Source organism: Bombina bombina, chromosome 5, assembly GCF_027579735.1.
Source record: "Bombina bombina isolate aBomBom1 chromosome 5, aBomBom1.pri, whole genome shotgun sequence".
Classification (NCBI taxonomy): Eukaryota; Metazoa; Chordata; class Amphibia; order Anura; family Bombinatoridae; genus Bombina; species Bombina bombina.
The window spans coordinates 98,207,865-98,232,862 of NC_069503.1; the positions used below are offsets into that span (position 1 = coordinate 98,207,865).

General features: G+C 41.6%; 2 protein-coding genes across 2 annotated transcripts in view; both read left to right on the plus strand.

Annotated features, from left to right (window-relative positions):
• The first annotated feature begins 6,006 nt into the window (after positions 1–6,006).
• Positions 6,007–20,948, plus strand: LOC128659979 (uncharacterized). The gene is made up of 2 exons (XM_053713575.1): positions 6,007–6,023; positions 19,821–20,948. The coding sequence occupies exon 2, from the start codon at positions 19,832–19,834 to the stop codon at positions 20,231–20,233; it is 402 nt and encodes a 133-aa protein (XP_053569550.1). The 5' UTR covers positions 6,007–6,023; positions 19,821–19,831; the 3' UTR covers positions 20,234–20,948.
• Positions 9,856–24,998, plus strand: part of LOC128659976 (gastrula zinc finger protein XlCGF26.1-like) — a 434,460-nt gene continuing 419,317 nt past the window's right edge. The window contains exons 1-2 of the mRNA XM_053713569.1: positions 9,856–9,892; positions 16,989–17,072. The gene's annotated coding sequence lies outside the window, so the exon portion shown is untranslated. The remainder of the gene's footprint in view (positions 9,893–16,988; positions 17,073–24,998) is intronic.

Consider the following 24,998-nt stretch of genomic DNA (forward strand, 5'->3'; position numbering starts at 1 on the left):
ATAGAACACCACAACCTCTCACACAAACTAAATAGTCTCTTCCACTATGAGAACAACAGAGCTGGTAAATTCCTAGCAAGAGCTCTGAAGAAGAAAAAACTTAAATCACATATCTATGAATTAAAGCCCCCAAACAAACCATCTTTAACCACTACGCCTGCAATTCTCCAAGCGTTTCACGCCTACTATTCAGAGCTATATAACCTGCCTTCCTCCAATGATTCGCCCGGTTTTGAGAAGATACTAGGCGAATACACCAAAAACTGCCCTTTACCCAAGCTTACTGAGACCCAATTACAGCAACTTAATTCATCCTTCACTGTCCCTGAAATAAAAAAAGCCATACACACACTGAAAAATGGGAAAAGTCCAGGGCCAGATGGGTTCTCCACGAAATATTATAAAGTTTTTCAAGACACCTTAGCCCCACACTTGGCTACTATTTTTAATGAAATAAATCAGGGGGCAAGGTTCCCACTCTCGATGTTGGAAGCGCATGTTGTGGTTTTGCCTAAACCAGGCAAGCCAGCCACGACCCCTCCAAATTTCCACCCCATTTCTCTACTAAACGTAGATGTTAAATTATACGCAAAAATTCTTGCCACTCGCTTAAATAATGTACTCCCACACCTTATTCACTTAAATCAGGTAGGATTCACCCCATACAGAGAGGCAAGGGACAACTCCACTAAAATCATTAATCTCATGGAATACGTAAGTAAACAAAACATCCCCACGGTAGTCCTTTCTATGGATGCTGAAAAAGCATTCGACCGCTTGAATTGGTCTTTCCTTAAACACACGCTCCTAAGATTTGGCTTTAACACTGAGTTCCTTACCAAAATATTCGCCCTCTATAATAACCCCACGGCCAAAATTAAGTTAAATGATTGTCTATCTGACCCATTCACCATCAGGAACGGCACTCGACAGGGCTGCCCTCTGTCCCCCACATTATTCATTTTAGCAATGGAAGTTTTAGCTACATACATTAGATCCAACCCGAAAATTAAGGGCATAGTCATAGATCATATGGAATATAAGACCTCCCTATATGCAGATGACATCATCCTAACCCTTACAAATTTGGAAACTTCAGTACCTGCACTCATGTCACAGCTACATGAATTTGGAGAGATGTCATATTTCCGAATTAACTACTCCAAGTCAGAATTTATTAACGTAGGAACCCCACAAAACGAGCTACACCATTTGGAAATACACCAATTCAAGCAACAACCTGTGGCACTAAAATATCTAGGTGTTTACATCACCCCCCATCTGCACAAAATTATCCCGTTAAATTTCGAACCCCTTAAAACACATATCATAACCACTCTGACCTCTTGGAAGCAAAAACCCTTGTCCTGGTTAGGTAGAATCAACTCTATAAAAATGATCATCCTCCCCAAAATTTTATACCTCCTCCAGGCAATCCCTCTCCCCATCCCAGATAAGTCATTATATCAGCTACAAAAAATAATAAATTCCTTTATTTGGGGTAATAAACGCCCAAGAATTGCCACCCAAACACTATACCGTAATAAACTGCACGGAGGGTTGGGGGTACCAAATCTCCAATTATACAAACAGGCAACTCACATGGCAAGGATAGTAGACTGGTGTAAGCACATGGCTCATAAGGAATGGGTGACCCTAGAAACTAAACTCAGTGGGGCCACACAGCTTGGAGACCGGTGTTGGACTCCAACCACTCAGGCACGCGCCGACCCGGCTCAGCCTATTGACCCACTCACTGTCCAGGAAACATTTCGGTTATGGTATAAAACCCTAAGGTCACAGAAATCTATCTCATCCCCTCAATCACCGCTGTCCCTCCTGACCCACGATACTCAGCTCCCCTCTCAACTTCATACAAGTGCTCAGAATATTTCAATGATACACCAAAGCATGTCTTGGTACAGGATCTTACAAAACGGAAAGCTCAAAACTAAACGAGAGGTTCTGGACATATTAAACCTTAACCAGCATAACTGGTTGACATACCACCAAGTCTCACATAGCCACCAGACGCATGCCAACAAGAACAACATCTCTAGACCCCTGACACCCTTTGAGTCCATGTGCCATGCACCATTACCAAGTAAAGGCACCTTATCCATGTCTTATAAATTGCTTATTTCCCATCAAGCCATACATCAACCATCATATGTTCAAAAGTGGGAATCAGAATTAGATGAACACATATCACCCAAAATTTGGGATACAATTTTTAGACAGATGAGTTCCTCCGCCTCCTCTTTGCAGATTACCGAAATGAACACTAAACTACTATGCAGATGGCATTACACTCCAGATAGGTTGGGGAAGATGATCCCTTCTTATGATACAAACTGTTGGAGGGGATGCGGAAACAGGGGCACATTTACACATGTTTGGTGGGCTTGCCCCATTGTAAAGAAATACTGGCTAGACATAGGCAAGGAAATAGAGACAGTTGTCTCCCACACACCGTGGACATTTCTGTTCAATGTCCGTCCCCAGATACGTTGTATATACAGACTCAAACTATTAACGCTTATGGTAAATACGGCCAAGAGATACATCCCTTATAATTGGAAAAAAAATACATTACCAACACTACAGTTCTGGAGAGACAGAGTAACCACAGCTCTAAAACTAGAACAATACCACTATACCAAAATAGGAAACTTAGGGGAATTCCATGATTTGTGTTTCATTTGGGAGGAATATCTACACTCGCTTAAAGACCCGAACACCCATCGTATACCCCCCCCCCCTTTATAGCACAGACACCTCATTAGCACTTTTTGTACTATCTTGAACACACCTAATATCCTAACCAGTGAGATACCCTGAACCCTGACCATTACCCACTAATGATACTAAAACAAAGAATGGATACCTGTTATCGATACCCTCTGAAACAGAACTGCAACTAGTAATAATTTGTGACTATTGGAGCCATACAGCGTAGGGATCTTTTCATGATGTTAATCTAGATTGCCACTGTATATCTTCTGCATCAGTTCCCTTCAAATTGAAATGTCTTTTTATGGCTGTATTTTTTTTCATAATGATATGTAACATGTGCAATGTTTTACTGTTTCAATAAAATTGTTTAAAAAAAAAAAAAAAAAAAAAAAATGAACACACAAAAATAAAAATATTTTACTAAAAAAAAAAAAAAAAAAAAAAAAAAAAAGAAACAGTTGGGCCAGTCTGAGAATATGTGGGTTTTATGAAGGGGTTCACGCCCTGTATATATCCACACAGAAATGATAGGCCCAAAGGATTTTAACCCTTTCAAAATACTAGTTACTTATTTAAAAAAGGTAAATTATTGGAAGTGGCAAGGTTGGCACCAGTTTGTTTGCCATAGAAACCATTGGGCCAGGCTGAGAACATATCTATACTATGAAGGGGCTCACGCCCTATATATATCCACATAGAAATGAATGGCCCAAAGATTTTAACCAGTTACTTATTCAGAATATTTAAAATATATGAAGTTGCAAGGCTGGCACCAGTTTGTCTGCCATAGAAACCGTTGGGCCAGTCTGAAAATATGTGGATTGTATGAAGGGGCTCACGCCCTGTATATATGCACACAGAAATTAATGGCTCAAAGGATTTTAATCATTTTTAAATACCAATTACTTATTTAGAAAAGGTAAAATATATGAATTGGCAAGGTTGGCACCAATGTGTTTGCCATAAAGACCGTTGGGCCAGGCTGATAACGTCTGTTCTATGATGGGTTCACGCTATAGTTGCCCCCTCGGCCATGTTTTCCTGGACATTTATGAATTACACATCCTGCAGGGATAGGCTTACCATAATTTTTAGAGGTGAAACTGGGACCACCTGGTGTGGTGCCAGTGGGGGTGTGGTCAGGAGCATGGTCAAGGGGGTGTGGCAATTACCGGTCCTTTTAAAGTAGTAGCTTTTATGTGTGTAATGTTTCGTGGATACTCAACCCTTCCTCAGTCAAACAAGTGAATCACACAGTTTAAATAGACCATTACACCACCCCCTAGTAAAAAAGGCACCATTACGTTCTCATGGCAAATAAATCATTAATCTAAATCTCAGATTCTAAATAATGCCAAACATCAAGCATAATTATCACTTTCAGTGGAGTGGTGGATTCATGGAATGAACTTCCATTTGAGGTGGTAAACACAAAGACTGTAAAGGAATTTAAAAATGCCTGGGACATGCATAAGGCTATCCTAAGGAAAAAGTAACATGTAATATGGGTAAACTTGATGGGCCTTTTTGGTTCTTATCTACCGTCAAATTCTATGTTTCTATGTTTCAGAATTATTAATTTCACAATTTAATATCTGCAGTGTAATATGTGTTTTATGTGTCTAATTAAGGAACAGAGCCAAATACTGATAAGGCATAAATACAACATTGAATGAAAGTAAAAAAGAAACACGTACCTGCTAAAGCTGTTTAAGAGGCTACTCTATACCATAATGCAGGAAGATTATAGCCAAAATGCTATCCTGCATGAAGTAAATCAAGATCCAGGCCAAAATTCCTGCCTATCTGTACTTCCTAGTCATACCCATATGGTTCCCCTAAAGGTGTATTTCCGGTGATGTCACCAGGGGTCGGGGGGTGTTAAATTCTTTGAAAAATAAAGTAGTACTACAAAATTAAAAAAAAACCCTATGCTGCTCACTCAGCCTGTATTACTAAATGTAAACTTTGAAGGACACGAATGTTAAGCTAAGCAGGGCTGTATGTAACAAAGTACCAGCATCAAACTATGCTGGAGAGCCACAGTCCAGTCATTTTGAATAATGTGTCCAGGTTTCAGGTGGTCTGAAACCCGGACATATGATTTGAGACCTGGAGGTGGCAACCCTACTGGGACAGAATGAACAACTGGGTGGGACACTGGGACAGCGCCTCCAAACCGGGACAATCCCAGTAAAAGTGGGACTTCTGGTAAGCCTATGCAGGGAGGAACATGAATAGTGCTGTCCAGGGGTGCAATTCATGTTCCACTCTGCACACCCTGCAGCATGTGTAACTCATAAGTGTGCAGGAAAACATAGCCAAGGTGGTAACCCTAGCACGCCCTGTATATATCCACAGAAATGAGTGGTCCAAAGGATTTTAACCTTTTTAAAATACCAGTTACTTATTCAAAACATAATCACAATTGTGTCACGTTTGCCATCTGTTTATTGCAATATAAGATCATGTAACAAGTTTTTGCAGTTGGGATGTCTGCTGTAGGTTTGTTTAGATTTTTAGAAAGTGTATTATTTTATTTAAATAAAAATAATGCTAGATATTTTGTTTATAAAGCTTTATTGTGCAAATTGCAAGTGGTTGCAGAATAAAAAGCTGACTGAATAAGAAGACAATTTCAGCCTTGTTCAGTTTGCTTTCTTGTGCTTAATGTTCATTCACAGTGGTTACTTTATAAATGACAATCAGCATAAACCACTGTGAGTGAACATTAAAGGGACACTGAACACAATTTTTTTTCTTTTGTGATTCAGATAGAGCATGAAATTTTAAGCAACTTTCTAATTTACTCCTATTATCAAATTGTCTTCATTCTCTTGGTATCTTTATTTGAAAAGCAAGAATGTAAGTTTAGCTGCCGGCCCATGTTTGGTGAACAACCTGGGTTGTCCTTACTGATTGGACAGTACCAATAAACAAGTGCTGTCCGTTGTCTGAACCAACAATTAGCTAGCTTCTTAGCTTATATGCCTTCTTTTTCAAATAAAGATAGCAAGAGAACGAAGAAAATTTGATAATAAGAGTAAATTAGAAGCTTGATTAAAATTGCATAAGATTGGGTTCAGTGTCCATTTAAGCACAAGAAAGCTGCAAAATGTTTAGTTTTCAGAATTATTGTCTACTGGTTGTTACATTAAAGTTGATTTAAAAAAAAAACAAAAACAAAAACCTTTGAGTGGAGGTCACATGTTTCCTGTCTATAGTGGAGCTCCAGTGTTTTGTTCTGTTGTTCCCCTCCCATTTACTTCCTGTGCAGCTGCTGCTGGGTGAGTGAGTCAGGCTGTGTGTATTGTGTGATAAAACATTTTAGTCACTTTTTATTCTGCTTAAAAAGTTTATAATTGTTATAAATGTTGTTCTATTAGTGCATGTTATTCATCTGCTTGTGCCAGACAATGGGATACTAAGTGCTGTTCAACTCTTTGTGTTAGTGAAGGGTTAACTCACACTGTGCAGCTCTCTGTGCTAGTGAAGGGTTAATACACACTGTGCTGCTCTCTGTGCTAGTGAAGGGTTAATACTTACTGTGCTGCTCTCTGTGCTAGTGAAGGGTTAATACTTACTGTGCTGCTCTCTGTGCTAGTGAAGGGTTAATACACACTGTGCTGCTCTCTGTGCTAGTGAAGGGTTAATACACACTGTGCTGCTCTCTGTGCTAGTGAAGGGTTAATACTTACTGTGCTGCTCTCTGTGCTAGTGAAGGGTTAATACACACTATGCTGCTCTCTGTGCTAGTGAAGGGTTAATACACACTATGCTGCTCTCTGTGCTAGTGAAGGGTTAATACACACTGTGCTGCTCTCTGTGCTAGTGAAGGGTTAATACACACTATGCTGCTCTCTGTGCTAGTGAAGGGTTAATACACACTGTGCTGCTCTCTGTGCTAGTGAAGGGTTAATACACACTATGCTGCTCTCTGTGCTAGTGAAGGGTTAATACAGACTGTGCTGCTCTCTGTGCTAGTGAAGGGTTAATACCCACTGTACTGCTCTCTGTGCAAGTGAAGGGTTGATACACACTGTGCTGCTCTCTGTGCAAGTGAAGGGTTGATACACACTGTGCAGCTCTCTGTGCTAGTGAAGGGTTAATACACACTGTGCTGCTCTCTGTGCTAGTGAAGGGTTAATACGCACTGTGCTGCTCTCTGTGCTAGTGAAGGGTTAATGCACACTGTGCTGCTCTCTGTGCTAGTGAAGGGTTAATACACACTGTGCTGCTCTCTGTGCTAGTGAAGGGTTAATACACACTGTGCTGCTCTCTGTGCTAGTGAAGGGTTAATATACACTGTGCAGCTCTCTGTGCTAGTGAAGGGTTAATACACAATGTGCAGCTCTCTGTGCTAGTGAAGGGTTAATACACACTGCAGCTCTGTGCTAGTGAATGGGTTAATACACACTGTGTAGCTCTCTGTGCTAGTGAAGGGGTTAATACACACTGTGCTGCTCTCTGTGCTAGTGAATGGGTTAATACACACTGTGCTGCTCTCTGTGCTAGTGAAGGGTTAATACACACTGTGCTGCTCTCTGTGCTAGTGAAGGGTTAATACACACTGTGCTGCTCTTTGTGCTAGTGAAGGGTTAATACACACTGTGCAGCTCTTTGTGCTAGTGAAGGGATTAATACACACTGTGCAGCTCTTTGTGCTAGTGAAGGGATTAATACACACTGTGCTGCTATTTGTGCTAGTAAAGGGTTAATACACACTGTGCTGCTCTTTGTGCTAGTAAAGGGTTAATACACACTGTGCTGTTCTTTGTGCTAGTGAAGGGTTAATACATACCGTGCTGCTTTCTGTGCTATTGAAGGGTTAATACACACTGTGCTGCTCTCTGTGCTAGTGAAGGGTTAAGACACACTGTGCTGCTCTCTGTGATAGTGAAGGGTTAATACATACTGTGTGGCTCTCTGTTCCAGTGAAGGGTTAATACACACTGTGCCCCCAAACCGAACATTATCAGCCCTGCTTTATCAAGGGGCGCCCGGTAACTAGCGCAGAGGGGCGCCCGGTCATAGTTTGCCTTATTTGTAGGAGCCAATCTGACCTTGTTACAGAGTAGACAAAGTGTCACTGCTGTTTTGTTAGCAACACTTGTATTGTTTTACTTGATCTTATCACCCCTGCTCAGACTAACTAGGGGCAGATGTGTAGCAGGGTCAGTTTTAAAGGGACATTAAACCTAAAATATTTCTTTCATTTTTCAGTGTTACACTAAATACAGAACTACACAATGTAATTTAGAGCTGCAATAACTAATCGGTATAATCGATAATAATGGATTATTAAAATAGTTGTCAGCGAATCTCATAATCGATTAGTTGGTTTGTGCACAGAACCAACTGCTTCACTCTAATGATGCTAATTTAGCCCATGCTCAGTATTTAGTGTCATTGGCTGTTATATGTGATCAGGTACAGACAATACATTGGGGCCCATTTATCAAAGGGCTTGCGGACCTGATCCGACACTGCGGATCAGGTCCGCAAGACCTCGCTAAATGCGGAGAGCAATACGCTCTCCACATTTAACATTGCACCAGCAGCTCACAAGAGCTGCTGGTGCAACGCCGCCCCCTGCTGACTCGCGGCCAATCGGCCGCCAGCAGGGAGCTGTCAATCAACCCGATCGTATTCGATCGGGTTGATTTCCGGCGGTTCCTGTCCGCCTGCTCAGAGCAGGCGGACAGGGTTATGAAGCAGCGGTCTTTAGACCGCTGCTTCATAACTTGTGTTTCTGGCGAGTCTGAAGACTCGCCAGAAACACGGCCCTTCAAGCTCCATACGGAGCTTGATAAATGGGCCTGATTGTGTCTAATAGCACCTGATGTCATTTACTGCCTCTGTGCTCTATACTCCCCTATACATTATCCTTCCCTATCTCCCTTCTTACCTTATCTACCCCACCTTCCCCAGCAACTATTCCTTCCAGTTACACAACACCTTGTGCTGATTGTCACATTCTCCCTTATCTATTTGTGTATTCTCAGATAATATTGTGTTTTGTTTTATATTCTGTCCCCAGAGGCAGAACTTTTTTTCACTTTCTGCGATGAAATTTTTTAGTGAAAAACTTTCTGCAGGTCATTTTTAAATAAAATAAAATTTTAAATTAGGCATTTCTGTGATGACATCTCAGATCACTGTATGTTCTGCCTTGGGGTTATATCTCTTCTTACTTTACTGGGCTGTGTTTTATTAATATCTCTCTGTTTCCTCTTGTCATGTGAATGTATATGTGAATATATATAACACATTAGCAAAAACCTTACTTTAACCCCTTAAGGACCGGTCATTTCAGACTAAATCTTCCCCAAAAGACCAGAGCATTTTTAGCATTTTTGCCATCACTACATTTAAACAGAAATAAAGCCTTTGTTTTTTTTGTTTTTTTTTAGTTACCTATATAAACTATATATTTTTAGTAGACAACCCAAAGCATTGATCTAGGCAAATTTTGGTATAGTAAATGCAACCATTTCACAGCCAAATGTGATCAAATAAAAAAACTTTTTCACAAACTTTGGGATTCTCCCTAAAATTATTTACATAGCGCTTGTGCAATCATAGCATAAATGGTTATAAAAGTTTATTTGGATTCCCTTTTGTTCAAAAATAGCAGACATACATGGCCATTGCTTTTTGGTAATTAGAAGAAAGCTAATTGCTACTGGTCACCATACTTACTATTCCCAGCAGTGAAGGGGTTAACCGGGTAGCTTGTAAGGTTAAGTTTAGCTTTAGTGTAGAAATTGCTCTCCCGCCTGACACTTCCCACCCCCTGACGCCTCCCAAACAGCTCTGTTTCCTCCTCTCTCCCCACTGGTCACCCCATGTAAGGTACTAGCAGGCAGTCTGCAGTTTTAGTCCATTTTTTAATTTATTATTTTCTTCAGTGTATGATTACCCCCTTACCTTCCCACCTCCCTGATCCCTCCCAAAAAGCTCTCCAGCCCTCCACCTTTTAAATAATTTCTGCCATCTTAGGTAAGAAACCCAAAATGTTTTTCATTATTTAAATAGAACAGATCATTTTAAACAACTTTCCACTATACTTCTATTAAGATATTTGCTTCATTCTCTAGGTATCCTTTATTGAAGCAGCAGCAATACACTACTGGGAGCTAGCTGAGCACATAAGGTGAGCCAATGGCAAGAGGCTTGTATGTGTGACCACTAATCAGCAGCTAGCGCACCATAGTGAATTATAAGCTTTGCCACAAAGGTCTCCAAGGTAATAAAGCAGATTTGATAATAGAAGGAAATTGGAAAGTTGTTTAAATTTGAATCATAAAAGTGTAATTGTGACTTTGCTGTCCCTTTAATGTGTTTCTAATGACTTGTTTTACCGGTGTATAAAATAGTGTAATGTATATGGGAAATTTCACCTTTAGGTTTAGTTTTTATGTGAAATAGCTGTTTGCTGTTTGTAATTTATTTTCATTATTAAATTGTACACAGCCTTTTAAATTACCTGAGGCAGCGGCTCCTACTTAGCATATGCAGGAGTTCACATTATATAAAAATATGAGTCTGTTATTGGCTGATAGCTGTCACATGGTACAGAGGCAGAAAAAAATATCAGGAAAAATAATCTACTGATCTTTTGAAATTCACATTTTATATTTTATGGTCCTTTTTTAAATGGACTGAGCTTGCCAGGAGACCATAACTCATGATGTTATTACTCTATTTAAACAGGCTTCCTTTCCTTATCTCTAACCAATATACCAATTGAAATGAACATTTTAGTGCCTATCTCTCCCACACCCCATTGCAGTGTGATTTAACACAACTCAGTACTGACCAAGAGAAGTTAAAGGGCTGGGGGTGGAGCACATGACAAAATGTCTGACAGTGAGAATTAGTAGGAAGTACAATACCAATACTGCAGTATCCAATTTAACTTATATTTAAACAACTGATATTTAATATTTCTTTCAGGAGAAAATATTGTTTCATATGAATGATAGAAAACAAAGATTATAATATATTTGTAACGTTGTGATATGGCCCCACTTAAAGAGATTTTCTACCATTATGTTGTATAGATCTGGAAGATTAATATTTAAGGGTAATTATATTAGAGGATGAAAACTATAAAGATTTGAAATCCTGTTCACAGTAGTATTCATGTAACTAGGGTAGATATAATGACACCTGGCATCATTTTGTAAACTTCCATATGGAGTTACTCTGGCCAGATGCTTTTTTACATTTTGTTTAATCAACGTCTGCATTTATTTTATGTATAGACTTTTGATTCAGGAATTGCAAATCATCAGAAGAAATCTGGGGCAAAGATATTTTATCCCAAAATTGTATTCCTGTTCTGCTGATTTACCTCACCTTTTATTATAGATATTTTTATATTACTCAAAATGTATTAATATTTCTAGTATTTGTATATCTTACACCTTGATTTTTTTTTTATTGCCTGATTCCTATTATTATTCTGTTTAGTTCTAATAATCTTAGAAAGATCTTGGGCAGACTTTACAAATTGGTCAGTATAACGTGCTCAAACATCTCAATCTAAAACAGAAAGATAAAAAATAAATGTACAAATGATTCACAAAGTTAAAAAAAATAACATAAATGTGAAAGCGTAAATTAAACTAAAAAGTTCATTCAATAGTGGAAGAAATTGTCTTTACCTACAAGTGTTCACAGCTGTTTAACTAAGGGGTTACATTTTTTAGCTAAATTCAGTCAACATAATACCAACCCTACACAATACCAAACTTACATATATGCAATAAAGACACAACACTCAGGGTTGGGAGAACAAAACACCTCCCCAATGGTGGGAGGGGTTGCTTTATTAAATAAGTAAATAAATAACTTTAATACTGCATAGCTACCTAGCTGGCAAGATGATCTTGTCCTAATTAACCCTCTAAGGGGTGTGGCCGCCCTGGGAATGATGACGCCCTCATTCCGCCTACATCTCCGTCCAAGGAAGATCGACCAGCGAGCCAACCTATCCCTAGCCCCTCGTGACTAGGGTCCTGAACACCCGCTGTACTTTCCTTCTATGATACTACCGGCCATTTGGAATTTTATGCCACACCCCTTTCCGCAACACTTCGGAAAGTATGCCGCCATGCAGACCCCCAACCTAACAATTTAGGAGTAAAGGAGTCTCCAACACTGGATAGTCAACGGTCCCCCAGTCAAAAGACTGTTAATCCCGAAGGGAGACCCCATACTACCAATTAGCGCCTTTGGGCTTACAAAGGTCCACATGACTATGTAGCCCCCCGCCAAAGGAAACTAAGCCAGCTGCCTTAGATCTGCACACCTCCATCCGCTTCAGAACCTGTAAAGGAACCACAACGAACAACAAAAAAACAGGGAGGGCTGGGAGGGAAGACAAGAAACAGGTTAGTGGTTTTACTTTCAGTTCTGCAGCTCTATTAGCAGCTCTGAATCTCCTCCTCCTATCCTAAAGCTCCCTCCCCCCTGCCCTGCAGGGAACACTTCCTTTTAACACAATCCCATTTTCTCTTTCCTTTAAAAAAAATAACCCTTAAATTGTTACATCCCTAAATAGGTCTTCCACTTTCCTAAGGGGTTAAATTTTTTAGCTAAATTCAGTCAACATAATACCAACCCTACACAATACCAAACTTACATATATGCAATAAAGACACAACACTCAGGGTTGGGAGAAAAAAAATACCTCCCCAATGGGGGGAGGGGTTGCTTTATTAAATAAGTAAATAAATAACTTTAATACTGCATATCTACCCAGCTGGCAAGATGATCTTGTCCTAATTAACCCTCTAAAGGGTGTGGCCGCCCTGGGAATGAGGACGCCCTCATTCCGCCTACGTCTCCGCGCAAGGAAGATCGACCAGCGAGCCGACCTATCCCTAGCCCCTCGTAACTAGGGTCCTGAATGCCCGCTGTATTTTCCTTCTATGATGCTACCGTCCAATTGGAATTTTATGCCACACCCCTTTCCGCCACCAAAAAGAGGACAAGGTACTCTTGCCCCACTAAACATAACCTGAAGCCAGGACCTGCCTAATATTTCCCAGGAACAACTCAGTACCTCTATCGGACAAATGCACCTGATCCTTCCTGAACAGTCCAGCATGATCAATACGAATATTGTCATGCATAACTACCTTCCCCCCTGAAGCCAGCACCTCCTTACTGACATCCTTATTTAGTTTCCTCTTCCCTCGGAAACCCTTTAGGAGAATAACATGAGGCCTGCCTCATCTCCTTCTGGCTTCAGCAACCTGCTCGGGCAGATGTGATCACAACATGCCCCTCCTACCCAACCACCTAATTGACACTTTGTCAGCCAGTAATCCTAACTGCTGACCTCCTGTCTGGGATGCTGCCCGGATGGCCGCCCAAAGTATATGTGAATGGTAAACCTTCAAAATTCTTTCCCACCCGTGTCCTGACCTGAAAAAACACCAACAAACAATAAGGTCCACGCTTCCCAAAAATTAAACCACCAAAGCCGCTAACCCTCGAACAAACAACTAGCGCGCCCTCTAACCTACAACTGCTTCAAGGGCCTGATATATTTGTTATACTGCCCCATAGCCTTGATCTCCCCCTCCAAACATACCAACATGGCCGCATCGGTGGCAGACCCGATGCGAAAAGAATGATGAGCCACAACCGCTGGATCCCATCCCAAACTACAAACTACCCTTCGCAACACAGATCTAAATTGAAACTGAGATAAAAGGACCCTTCCTCATGCACTAAAAACAACCCATCTACCCCAGGCCTGATTTTTTTTTTTTTTCGCAAAGCAAAACTGGACATATCGATGGCTCTACCTGCAATTGCAAATTGAGCCATCTACCCTTCCCAACCTGATCTGTTGTAGAATTATGCCACAAACACTAGAACCACCTGGTCAACTAATCTAACGTGTCCTTTCAATAAACCCATTCCCAGCAAAGTTTTGGATCGCGCAACCAATTCACTAATCCTAAGGGCTGCAAAGTACGCCAAAGAAAATGCCAGTGAAAATAACAAAACTTCGAAACTGGAGTCACATACCACCCCTAGCTGCCCTATCAACTGCACTAGTCGAACCCTAGTAATTGGCTCCCTCAGATTTGTCCTCTTACCCCCTAACCTACGCACTCCTTTCAAAGCCGCCCTGTCCTAAAATCTCCTAGTGACATCCTCTACCCCATGCAGTTTAGAGAAAAAATGCCACTGCCTTACCTCCTATATCACCATTGGATAACCTGCCATTTATAGGGAACACAACCAAGTAATGAACAACTGCACAAAAGGTGTACTCCAAGTAGTATCAAAGAGCTTTTAAAAAGGAACTCCACTCCCGCCAAGCCACACTGTATGCCTGCCAAGACCTAGGTGCTAGCGAACCCTTCCACAGCCTTAGCGCAGCTCCCCAGAACTCACCACCTGCCAGAGATATGTTGGACACCCGTTACCCTGGACCTCTGCCTTTGGTGCTAGTTCCCTAAACTTATCCCACTTAAACCGAGAAAGAGCATCAGCGATCTCATTCTGAACCCCTGGGACATGTCTAGCGCTAAACACAATGTTATGCCTCAAACATCTAAGCACTAATTGCCACAGGTGGAGAACTAGCGGAAAGCCCATTAATGGCATAAACCACACTTTGATTGTTGCACCAAAAAACTACCACTCTTTTCTGTAACTTTTCCCACCATAGCTCAACAGCAACTAAGATACGGAATAACTCCAAGAGGGTAAAATTCCTAACTAAACCTGCGCTGCTCCAATCCTGCGGCCAAGTTGAAGAACACCACATGCCGTCAAAATACGCCCCAAAACCTGCACTACCCGCAACCTCCGTGTACAGGTGTAACTCTCTACTGGAAACCGGAGAAGCCCTCCAGATACTAACCCCATTAAAGTCTTTCAAAAAGCACAACCATACCCGCAAATCAGCAATGATTGCCTTAGATAACATGATACGTGCCCCCGGGTTGGTTAAACCCCTTGTAGCGGCCTCCATCCTACGGTTAAATATCTTACCCATAGGCATGACTCTAGTAGCAAAATTTAGTGTACCCAACAATGATTGAAACTCACTTAAGGTAGCATAATCTGTCTCCAGGAAAACCGAAATGGACGCAGTGGCAGCCCAAATTTTTTACAGCGGAAGTCTACAGTCCTTAGCCACTGTATCCACCTTGATGCCCAAAAAACAAGACATGTAGCTGGACCCTCCGTTTTCTCACTAGCTAAAGGAACCCCAAACTCTGCCATCAGAGATGGCATCGTCCCTAAGAGGTAAGCACATTCGCCAGACCCTGCAGCCCCTAAGAACAGAAAGTCATCCAGATAATGAGACACCTGACCGAGGCCAGACCTGCGTAACACTGTCAAATGAAGAAATGAACTAAAACATTCAAAATATGCACAAGAGATGGCACATCCTATTGGAAGGCAGCAATCCACATAGTACCGTCCCTCAGCCCTGCAACCCATCAAATGAAAACTATCTGGATGTATCGGTAAAAGCCGAAATGCAGATTTGATGTCTACTTTAGCCATCTCTGTCTCCACCCCTAAACTCTGTACAATAGCTAATGCTAATTCAAACGATTGATAGGCCACTGACATGTCAGCCTCATCAAACGCATCGTTCACCGAATTCCCTTTCGGGTGTGACAGATGCTAAATGAGTCTGAACTTCCCCGGTTCTTTCTTGGGCACAATGCCCAATGGGAACACCACTAAATTCTAAGCGGAGGGGACAAAAAAGGGCCCGCCACTCTACTTAATCTAACCTCCTTATCTATCTTCTCTTGCAAGGCTTCCGGAAACTGGTACGCCGATTTTTAAATTGCGAACCGCAAATGGGGGACAAACTAACTTTTAACTGGTATTCTAAAACCATAAGCTAAACCTGCCTGCAAAAAATCCGCCATCTCCCTATCCGAGTAATCCCTAAGTGCACCGAAGATTGCCCTGAGTTTCATTGGCGTGTGAGCCCTTTCCCACAGAACCCTGCTAGTGTGTTGTGTAAGTGCAAGCTCACCGCTTCCATATGCCGATACCACTCCGACTGCCGTCGCCCCGGTCTGCGAGGATCCGGATGCACCCACCATTACCTGCTCTCTAGCCGTTGGTCTGCCTTTCGACGCCCTGCCAGCATCCACTCCACCATCCTGCGCACTTTCCGCAGTGCTGGGAACCTGTGACACAAAAGGAAAAGTGGGAGCAATGCAGGGAGAAACAAGCTGCCCTGAGGACTCCCCAGCTGTACCCCTGAACATCATAGTCCCTGTAGTATGCCCCCCTGAAATATGCCTAGATATCAATCTTTTCCTCAGACTTGCCATCAGATCTCTTAACTGACCCCCCATGCACTGGTGTCCCAAAAAGAACTATTGGCCCCTTAATTGCAGTATGACCCTTCTTACTGTTCTTTTTAGGCTTATGTACGCCTTTTTTAGTTACCTTCCCCTTTCTCATAGCACTTCCCCTACGAGTGAAGGGCCCCCCGGACACCCCGCTCCCCCCCTGTGGCTCCACCTACCTGATTGATACAGACCGCAGGGACCTGATGCCCCAGGGCCTCAAAGCTAACTGCAGATGCTCCTGCCCCAGACATCGCCGCAGAGAAATTGGCCTGCGTAGACGGTTCCAACATGGCGACCGGAAGTGCGGTGGGCGGGGCTAGAGCAGGGGCGCGCAGCTGCACAAACAAGGAAGCCGGATCCCCACATGGAGCCTCAATGAAAGGAGCGCATGGCCTACCTTGTATCCCCCTCTGACCAGACACACAAGAGGGGGATGGTGATACCCTGACACTCCCCGGAGAGAAATGCATCTCCGGGGAGTACAGTAGCTGATCCGCCACTGATTGGGGAGCAACAGCCGGAATCCAACTAGGAACCGGCTGCCCCACTAAACCTAACAACTGAGAGGCATTAGACAGGGACAGAGAGGAAACAGTAGGGACAGATAATATCACAGAAGGAGGGGGGAAAAGAGAGGGGGGTGATGAGACACAAGAGGTGAAGAGGAAGAAACGGAAACATTAGTAAACAGAGAAGGGGAGGAAAACACAGGGCCAGGAGCAGGGACAGGAAGAGAAATAGAATAAGATGGGAAAAAAGCAGTAGAAAACACAGAGCACACAGGAACTGAAACAGCTTGAGAGACAGGAAAGTTAGAAACTACAGGAACCACCATAGTAGAGAGAGGGATATCACCACTAGCAGTAACCCCAGGTTTTTTCTTTCTTGCAGGGGCATCCTCTTCCTCAACGAATCTTTGTGGGGCCTTCGCAGAACGCTTGGACCTCTCCATGCGGCAACCTGCAAGACAAATAGGTTAGTGGTTTTACTTTCAGTTCTGCAGCTCTATTATCAGCTCTGAATCTCCTCCTCCCAAAGCTCCCCCCCCTTCCCTGCAGGGAACACTTCCTTTTAACACAATGCCATTTTCTCCTTCCTTTCAAAAAATTAACCCTTAAATTGTTACATCCCTAAATATGTCTTCCACTTTCCAAAGTTACACTATTATTTTTTCCTCTCTTCCATTTTGAGGAATATATTGAAGAGCACTGTCCTAAGAGATCCCTCTAGGAATGGACATATCCTTCCACTATTGAATGAACTTTTTACTTTAACTCACGCTTTCACATTTATGTTAAATCAGAAAGATATTTACCTCAAAATATTCACACGCTACTGTAAAGATACTTTAGTCCCAGGACTTGGAAGGGAGTGCGCATCTAGCATGTGCAGGCACATTCATGTTATTTCCTTATTCAGTTTAAAATGCCATCTGTGCATATCCTAAAAGTGCTAATTAAGTAAAAATAGTTTGCATAAAAAATTGTTTTAAAATTGCTGGCAAGTATAATTTATTTTCATTAGATTTGTGTGTGGTGTGGCATTAATCTAACACACAGGCCTAGTGAATACACTTTCCAAACAGATTAACACTTAATTTTTTAATGGCCAACCCCCCCCCCCACACACACACACATAGTTTGCCTTATTTGTAGGAGCCAATTTGATCTTGTTACCGAGTAGACAAAGGGTTGTCACTGGTATTTTGTTAGCAACACTTGTATTGTTTTACATGATCTTATCACCCCTGCGCAGACTTACTAGGGGCAGATATGTAGCAGGGTCAGGTTTATGAAGCCTGTAGTGTGCACTTATAATTCTAATGATGGGAAAACCCACAATTTCCTTAGTTTAATCCCTTAAGGATCACAGCACTTTTCCATTTTCTGACCGTTTGGGACCAAGGCTATTTTTATATATTTGCTGTTTGTGTTTAGCTGTAATTTTCCTCTTACTCATTTACTGTACCCCCACATATTATATACTGATTTTCTCGCCATTAAATGGACTTTCTAAAGATACCATTATTTTTATCAATAATTTACTATAAAAAAAATAGTATAAAATATAAGGAAAAAATGGAATAAACACACTTTTTCTAACTTTGACCCCCAAAATCTGTTACACATCTACAACCACCAAAAAACACCCATGCTTAATAGTTTCTAAATTTTGTCCTGAGTTTAGAAATACCCAAATGTTTACATGTTCTTTGTTTTTTTTGCAAGTTATAGGGCAATAAATACAAGTAGCACTTTGCTATTTCCAAACCATTTCCCCCCCCCAAATTAGCGATAGTTACATTGAAACACTGATATCTGTCAGGAATCCCTGAATATCCCTTGACATGTATATGAATTTTTTTAGAAGATAACCCAAAGTATTGATCTAGGCCCATTTTGGTATATTTCATGCCAAATGCGTTTAAATAAAAAAAATCGTTAGCTTTGTCACAAACTTTTTCACAATTTTAGGTTTCTCACTGAAATTATTTACAAACAGTTAGTGCAATCATGGCACAAGTGATTGTAAATTCTTCTCTAGGATCCCCTTTGTTCAGAAATAGCAGACATATATGGCTTTGGCATTTCTTTTTGTTAATTAGAAGGTTGCAAAATGCTGCTGCGCACCACACGTGTATTATGCCCAGCAGTTAAGGTGTTAATTAGGTAGCTTGTAGGGTTAATTTTAGTTTTAGTGTAGAGATCAGCCTCCCACCTGACACATCCTGACCCCCCTCAAACAGCTCCCTTCCCTCCCCCACAATTGTCATCGCCATCTTAAGTACTGGCAGAGAGCAGGCACATCTAGGAGAGGGACAAAGGGTGCACATGGGGACAGAAGGGGGGAGGAGGGAGAGGATAGGGAGGAACCCACACCAGGGACATCAAAGGGAGAAAACAAAGTGTCCATGGAGGATGAGAGGCTGAGATGTCCCAACTTCTCATTTGCTGAAAATGTTGCCCTTGTCCAGGCCATCATGGACAATTACAGTGACAATTACTTCGGGCAGGAGAAGGGAAAGGCATTGCCAAAAAGAGAAAAATGGCATGGTTGGTGGTAGAGGATGCCGTCAACAGTGTGGCCCCGCAGAGGAGGACTGTTGAGGGCCTTAATAAACGCTAGAATGACTACAAGAGGCAGGTTAAAGAAAAGATGGGGCAGGCAGCTATGCACCAGAAGAGAACAGGAGGTGATACGCAGGTCCCTGAGTATCACAGCAGTCCATGGACTTCCAGGGGCTCGTGACTCAGGGGCTGCAACCACAGCACATCATGCTGGTGAGTAACATCCCACACACCAGTATTATATGTATTTGAGATATTACATCTTTTAATATCACACATTCATGTACACAACGAGGAGCATGGTATTTGGCGTACTAACAAAAACATCTACAATTGTACTTGAAATTACTGCTACTTAACACAATGAAATTCATGATATGAGATGGCATAGTGCAATACTAACATGTCTCAGAGTAACACAGGACACAAGTCACATGTAGAGTTTTCATTGAATGGACATTGAATGGACACATAACTATTGTATGAAACACATCCCTGTATACTGCTCATATTTAAATCAGAGAACAACTCGCAATGTGCACATGCATGTTATAACGTTTGACATGAGAATCAGTATAGGCCCTAGCATGTATCAATGTACATTGTATGCCCACATGGACATATATCTTACTGTACTAATCCCTCTCATCCACAGAACCTCCTGTTATGAGGATACAAATATCCATGCCACCACCACCAGTCTTCAGACAACCGCAAGAACAGTATGCTCCTAAGCATGAGCATGGTTGGATGGCTTCAGTTGAGGACCTGGGAGTGATGCCACCACCAATGCAATATGACCCCTGGCAAGATTCCTGGCCAGAGGAATATCCTCCCTTTGGCTTTGAGGGGGAGCCAAGACGCCCACAAAGGGTCCATGTATTTACCCCCCCCACAACACAATCTCATGGCAGTCATGGATTTTACCCACAGACTATGTCACAAGAAGTGCCAATTGGACAGGCTGAGTGGTCACACACTGGTCATCAGTGGGACTATCAATCAACCATGAGAGCTCCACCTTCCTCATCACTTGAACGAGCTCCACCATCCTCATCACTTGGATGAGCTCCACCATCTGCAGATGGAAATATAGCAGAAACTACAGCTGCACCTCAAGCACCATCAGATGCAGCTGAACCTGCCCCAAAATAACCATTGGTTGGAGCTGAACCTGCCCCACAAAAACCAGCAGATGTAGCTGAACCTGCCCCACAAGAACCAGCAAATGTAGCTGACCTTGCACCTCAAGCACCAGGAGATGCAGGTGACCCTGCCCCACAAGCAACTAGAAGCCCTGCTGCTCAAGAGCCTGTGGATGCATTGTATTCTCCCCTGGGTGAGGAATACATTGCACTCAAGAGGAGGCTCATAAGAAGCACCGAGAGCATACAAAGAGGCTAAGAGAGGTTCTTCAGGAACCAAGAAAGGTTCACCAGGAGCCAAGAGAGGATACAACAACGTAGCATAGAGCTACAGAGGGACATGGCAGCATCATTAAGTGCAAGTGTTCAAAACCAGTCACAGATAATGGGAATTCTGTCTGATACACAGATGCAAATGGACAGTAGATGGAGAGAACAAAATCAACTCTTGGGTGTGTTGGTTGAGCACTTTACACACCAGCTGGACACTGCCTCCAGCATATCATCTGTGGCCAGCACACCAGCAGAAACACCAGAATCTTCTAAAACCAGGAGAACAAGGAAATCCACTACAGTCACCTCCGCTCCCTCATCCAAGAAGCCAAAAAAAATAAAATATTCTTATAGCTCACCATAAACCTTGTCCTCGGTTATTTACCATATAATTGTCATACACATTCATGTGAGGTGTGTTTTATTACACTAATATTGTTAAAACATATAATATGACCTGTGTGGAAATGGCAATAAAAACAGGTAATATAATGTTTATGACATATTTTTCTACTATAACTCACATCCACAATAGTTGTTTATGAAGGGTACATATAGTAATATTCACTTCTAAGATGTAAATCAATGTATCTCACATCCAATATAATTTGACACATGGGTATATATAATAGTGTAATAACACAGGCAGCTCCTAGTAGTGTTAACAGCGTAAGGAGGGAACAAACAAAGTTCATCAAAATAAAGTTCAAATACAGACCATGTTGCAAAGTGTCCACAACGCATGAGGCTATGACAGACCAAGCATATCAGCTTACTCCTATTGCAGTAGTACAAAAGTCGATCTATAGACTCACCTGGCTCACTCGATTCCTGCAGTATTTAACTTGCATCGAATGCCCTGCCGGAGCATAGTGTTCCGTGTCTCACACTCACGCTTCCAAGTTGTGATCTCCTCTGACGTCACTGTGGGCGCGTCTGTACAGATCCTCTGTGTGTGGTCAGTTAGATGGGATGTAACTGCCCCTTAGTCAATAATCCGCCAATAGGATAACTTCCCTTGTGATGGCGTCGGGGGTGTGTAGCTCCCACTTCTCCGTGATTGGGCCGTATCTGATCGGCTCCTATACCTCATCGCCTGGAGCTGTATCAGTGATCCAGTATCGTCACTGACTGTGCTCACTAGGTAGGTCAAGCATAATAGAGGTACAGAGTAAAGGAGCACCAGCCAGGAGATGGAGTTTAAAATAAACAAATTTTATTGAAACGCTCATTAAAAAAGCCAGGATACCAGGCCATATAGTAAAATAGGGAGGTCAGCAAAGCAAACAGCTGATGTGTTTTGGCTTAGAGCCGTAATCAAAGCTGGCAAACTTTGCCCTAGGAAATTCTTATAAAACCCTAAGCTGTCTCCTATTGGTCAATGGATATTTTTGTTTAAATTATTTTTATTGAGGTAAAAGTCATAGTACAACACCACTGTGATACATTACAAAAAATCGCAAAGATAAGCAAAAAGGACATATTGGTCATAAGAACCACATTATAAATCAATCCTGTTACATCACAGAACAAACAGACCTCACATTTTTCGATATTTTTGTAACCTTTGTACAACATAAAATGTAAAAGCACAGGCATATAATAATGAGCAAATGTACGATCTATAGTGATTATCATACTCTCTAATAGGGGGGGAAAGTGCAGTATACTACAAGGGAAACCGCAGGAGTAACTACTGGAGAATACCAGAGTACCTTAGGATGGGGGGATAGCTATTTAAAACCATTTGTTTCGTCCTTGCCCACATTTGTTCAAGATACCACTGATTTATTAAGACAGTTAGATGGGATAGAAGTAGATAAAGAAACCCTATTAGTATCATTGGATGTAGAGGCTCTCTATTCCTCTATTCCTCACTCCTTAGGAATTGCAGCTGCACAACATTTTCTTGAATCTAGAGGTAGCCAGTTTGATAAACATACTGAATTTCTAGTTGAGCTTTTAAAGTTCATTCTAGAAAATAACGTGTTTAAATTTGACAATAAATTTTACAAACAAATAAGGGGTACGGCGATGGGGGCGACTTGCGCCCCATCATACGCATGTCTACATTTAGGCTTATGGGAACTCCTTACTGTCTTTGAAGAATTTAATGAATGGATAGCCTCTTCAGTATTAATATGGCGTCGGTATGTGGATGACATATTTATCATTTGGAGAGGGTCCGCAGACCTTTTAAAAGAATTTGTTTCCAATTTAAATAAAAATAATTTTAACATCTTCCTTACATGTGAATATAATACAACAGAGTTACCTTTTTTAGATATAAAAATTAAAAAAGAAGGTAACAAGCTTACTACAGAAATTTACAGAAAAAATACTGCAACTAATACATTACTACTTGCTTCTAGCCACCATCCACCGTCCTTTATTAAAGGGATTCCTACTGGACAATTTCTTAGACTTCGAAGGAATTGTTCCAGTAGGAATAAGTATAAGACATATGCACAAGAAATGGCCAATCGGTTTAAAGCAAGAGGCTACTCAAGACGTAATGTAAAATATGCTATGAACCAGGCTCTAAAAACTAATAGAGACTCTCCTTTTGTTTGAGAAAAAAGAGAAAAAAACAAATAACAGGGTAAGATTTATTACTGAGTATAATGGACACTGGAATCAAGTTCGTAAGATATTAAAAAGCAAATGGCAATTTCTACTCTCAGATGAGAATGTTAAGAGTGTGGTGGGTGATTTTCCATCACTGGTTGCATGTAGAGCTCCAAATTTAAAAGACAAATTGGTTAAGAGCAATTTTACACGCAATCCCAAAGCACAAAATTGGCTAGAAAAACGACAGAAGTTACAAGGTTGCTTTCAATTTGGAAATTGTGTCTTTTGCAAGTTCATAGTAAAAACAAGGCAGTTTAGCACAGGTGAAAAAATATATGAAATCAGACAATTTATCAATTGTAAATCTGATAATGTAATATATCTTCTATACTGCCCGTGTCCACTTTACTATACAGGGAGTGCAGAATTATTAGGCAAGTTGTATTTTTGAGGATTAATTTTATTATTGAACAACAACCATGTTCTCAATGAACCCAAAAAACTCATTAATATCAAAGCTGAATAGTTTTGGAAGTAGTTTTTAGTTTGTTTTTAGTTATAGCTATTTTAGGGGGATATCTGTGTGTGCAGGTGATTATTACTGTGCATAATTATTAGGCAACTTAACAAAAAACTAATATATACCCATTTCAATTATTTATTTTTACCAGTGAAACCAATATAACATCTCAACATTCACAAATATACATTTCTGACATTCAAAAACAAAACAAAAACAAATCAGTGACCAATATAGCCACCTTTCTTTGCAAGGACACTCAAAAGCCTGCCATCCATGGATTCTGTCAGTGTTTTGAGCTGTTCACCATCAACATTGCTTGCAGCAGCAACCACAGCCTCCCAGACACTGTTCAGAGAGGTGTACTGTTTTCCCTCCTTGTAAATCTCACATTTGATGATGGACCACAGGTTCTCAATGGGGTTCAGATCAGGTGAACAAGGAGGCCATGTCATTAGATTTTCTTCTTTTATACCCTTTCTTGCCAGCCACGCTGTGGAGTACTTGGACGCGTGTGATGGAGCATTGTCCTGCATGAAAATCATGTTTTTCTTGAAGGATGCAGACTTCTTCCTGTACCACTGCTTGAAGAAGGTGTCTTCCGGAAACTGGCAGTAGGACTGGGAGTTGAGCTTGACTCCATCCTCAACCCGAAAAGGCCCCACAAGCTCATCTTTGATGATACCAGCCCAAACCAGTACTCCACCTCCACCTTGCTGGCGTCTGAGTCGGACTGGAGCTCTCTGCCCTTTACCAATCCAGCCACGGGCCCATCCATCTGGCCCATCAAGACTCACTCTCATTTCATCAGTCCATAAAACCTTAGAAAAATCAGTCTTGAGATATTTCTTGGCCCAGTCTTGACGTTTCAGCGTGTGTGTCTTGTTCAGTGGTGGTCGTCTTTCAGCCTTTCTTACCTTGGCCATGTCTCTGAGTATTGCACACCTTGTGCTTTTGGGCACTCCAGTGATGTTGCAGCTCTGAAATATGGCCAAACTGGTGGCAAGTGGCATCTTGGCAGCTGCACGCTTGACTTTTCTCAGTTCATGGGCAGTTATTTTGCGCCTTTGTTTTTCCACACACTTCTTGCAACCCTGTTGACTATTTTGAATGAAACGCTTGATTGTTCGATGATCACGCTTCAGAAGCTTTGCAATTTTAAGAGTGCGGCATCCCTCTGCAAGATATCTCACTATTTTTGACTTTTCTGAGCCTGTCAAGTCCTTCTTTTGACCCATTTTGCCAAAGGAAAGGAAGTTGCCTAATAATTATGCACACCTGATATATGATGTCATTAGACCACACCCCTTCTCATTACAGAGAT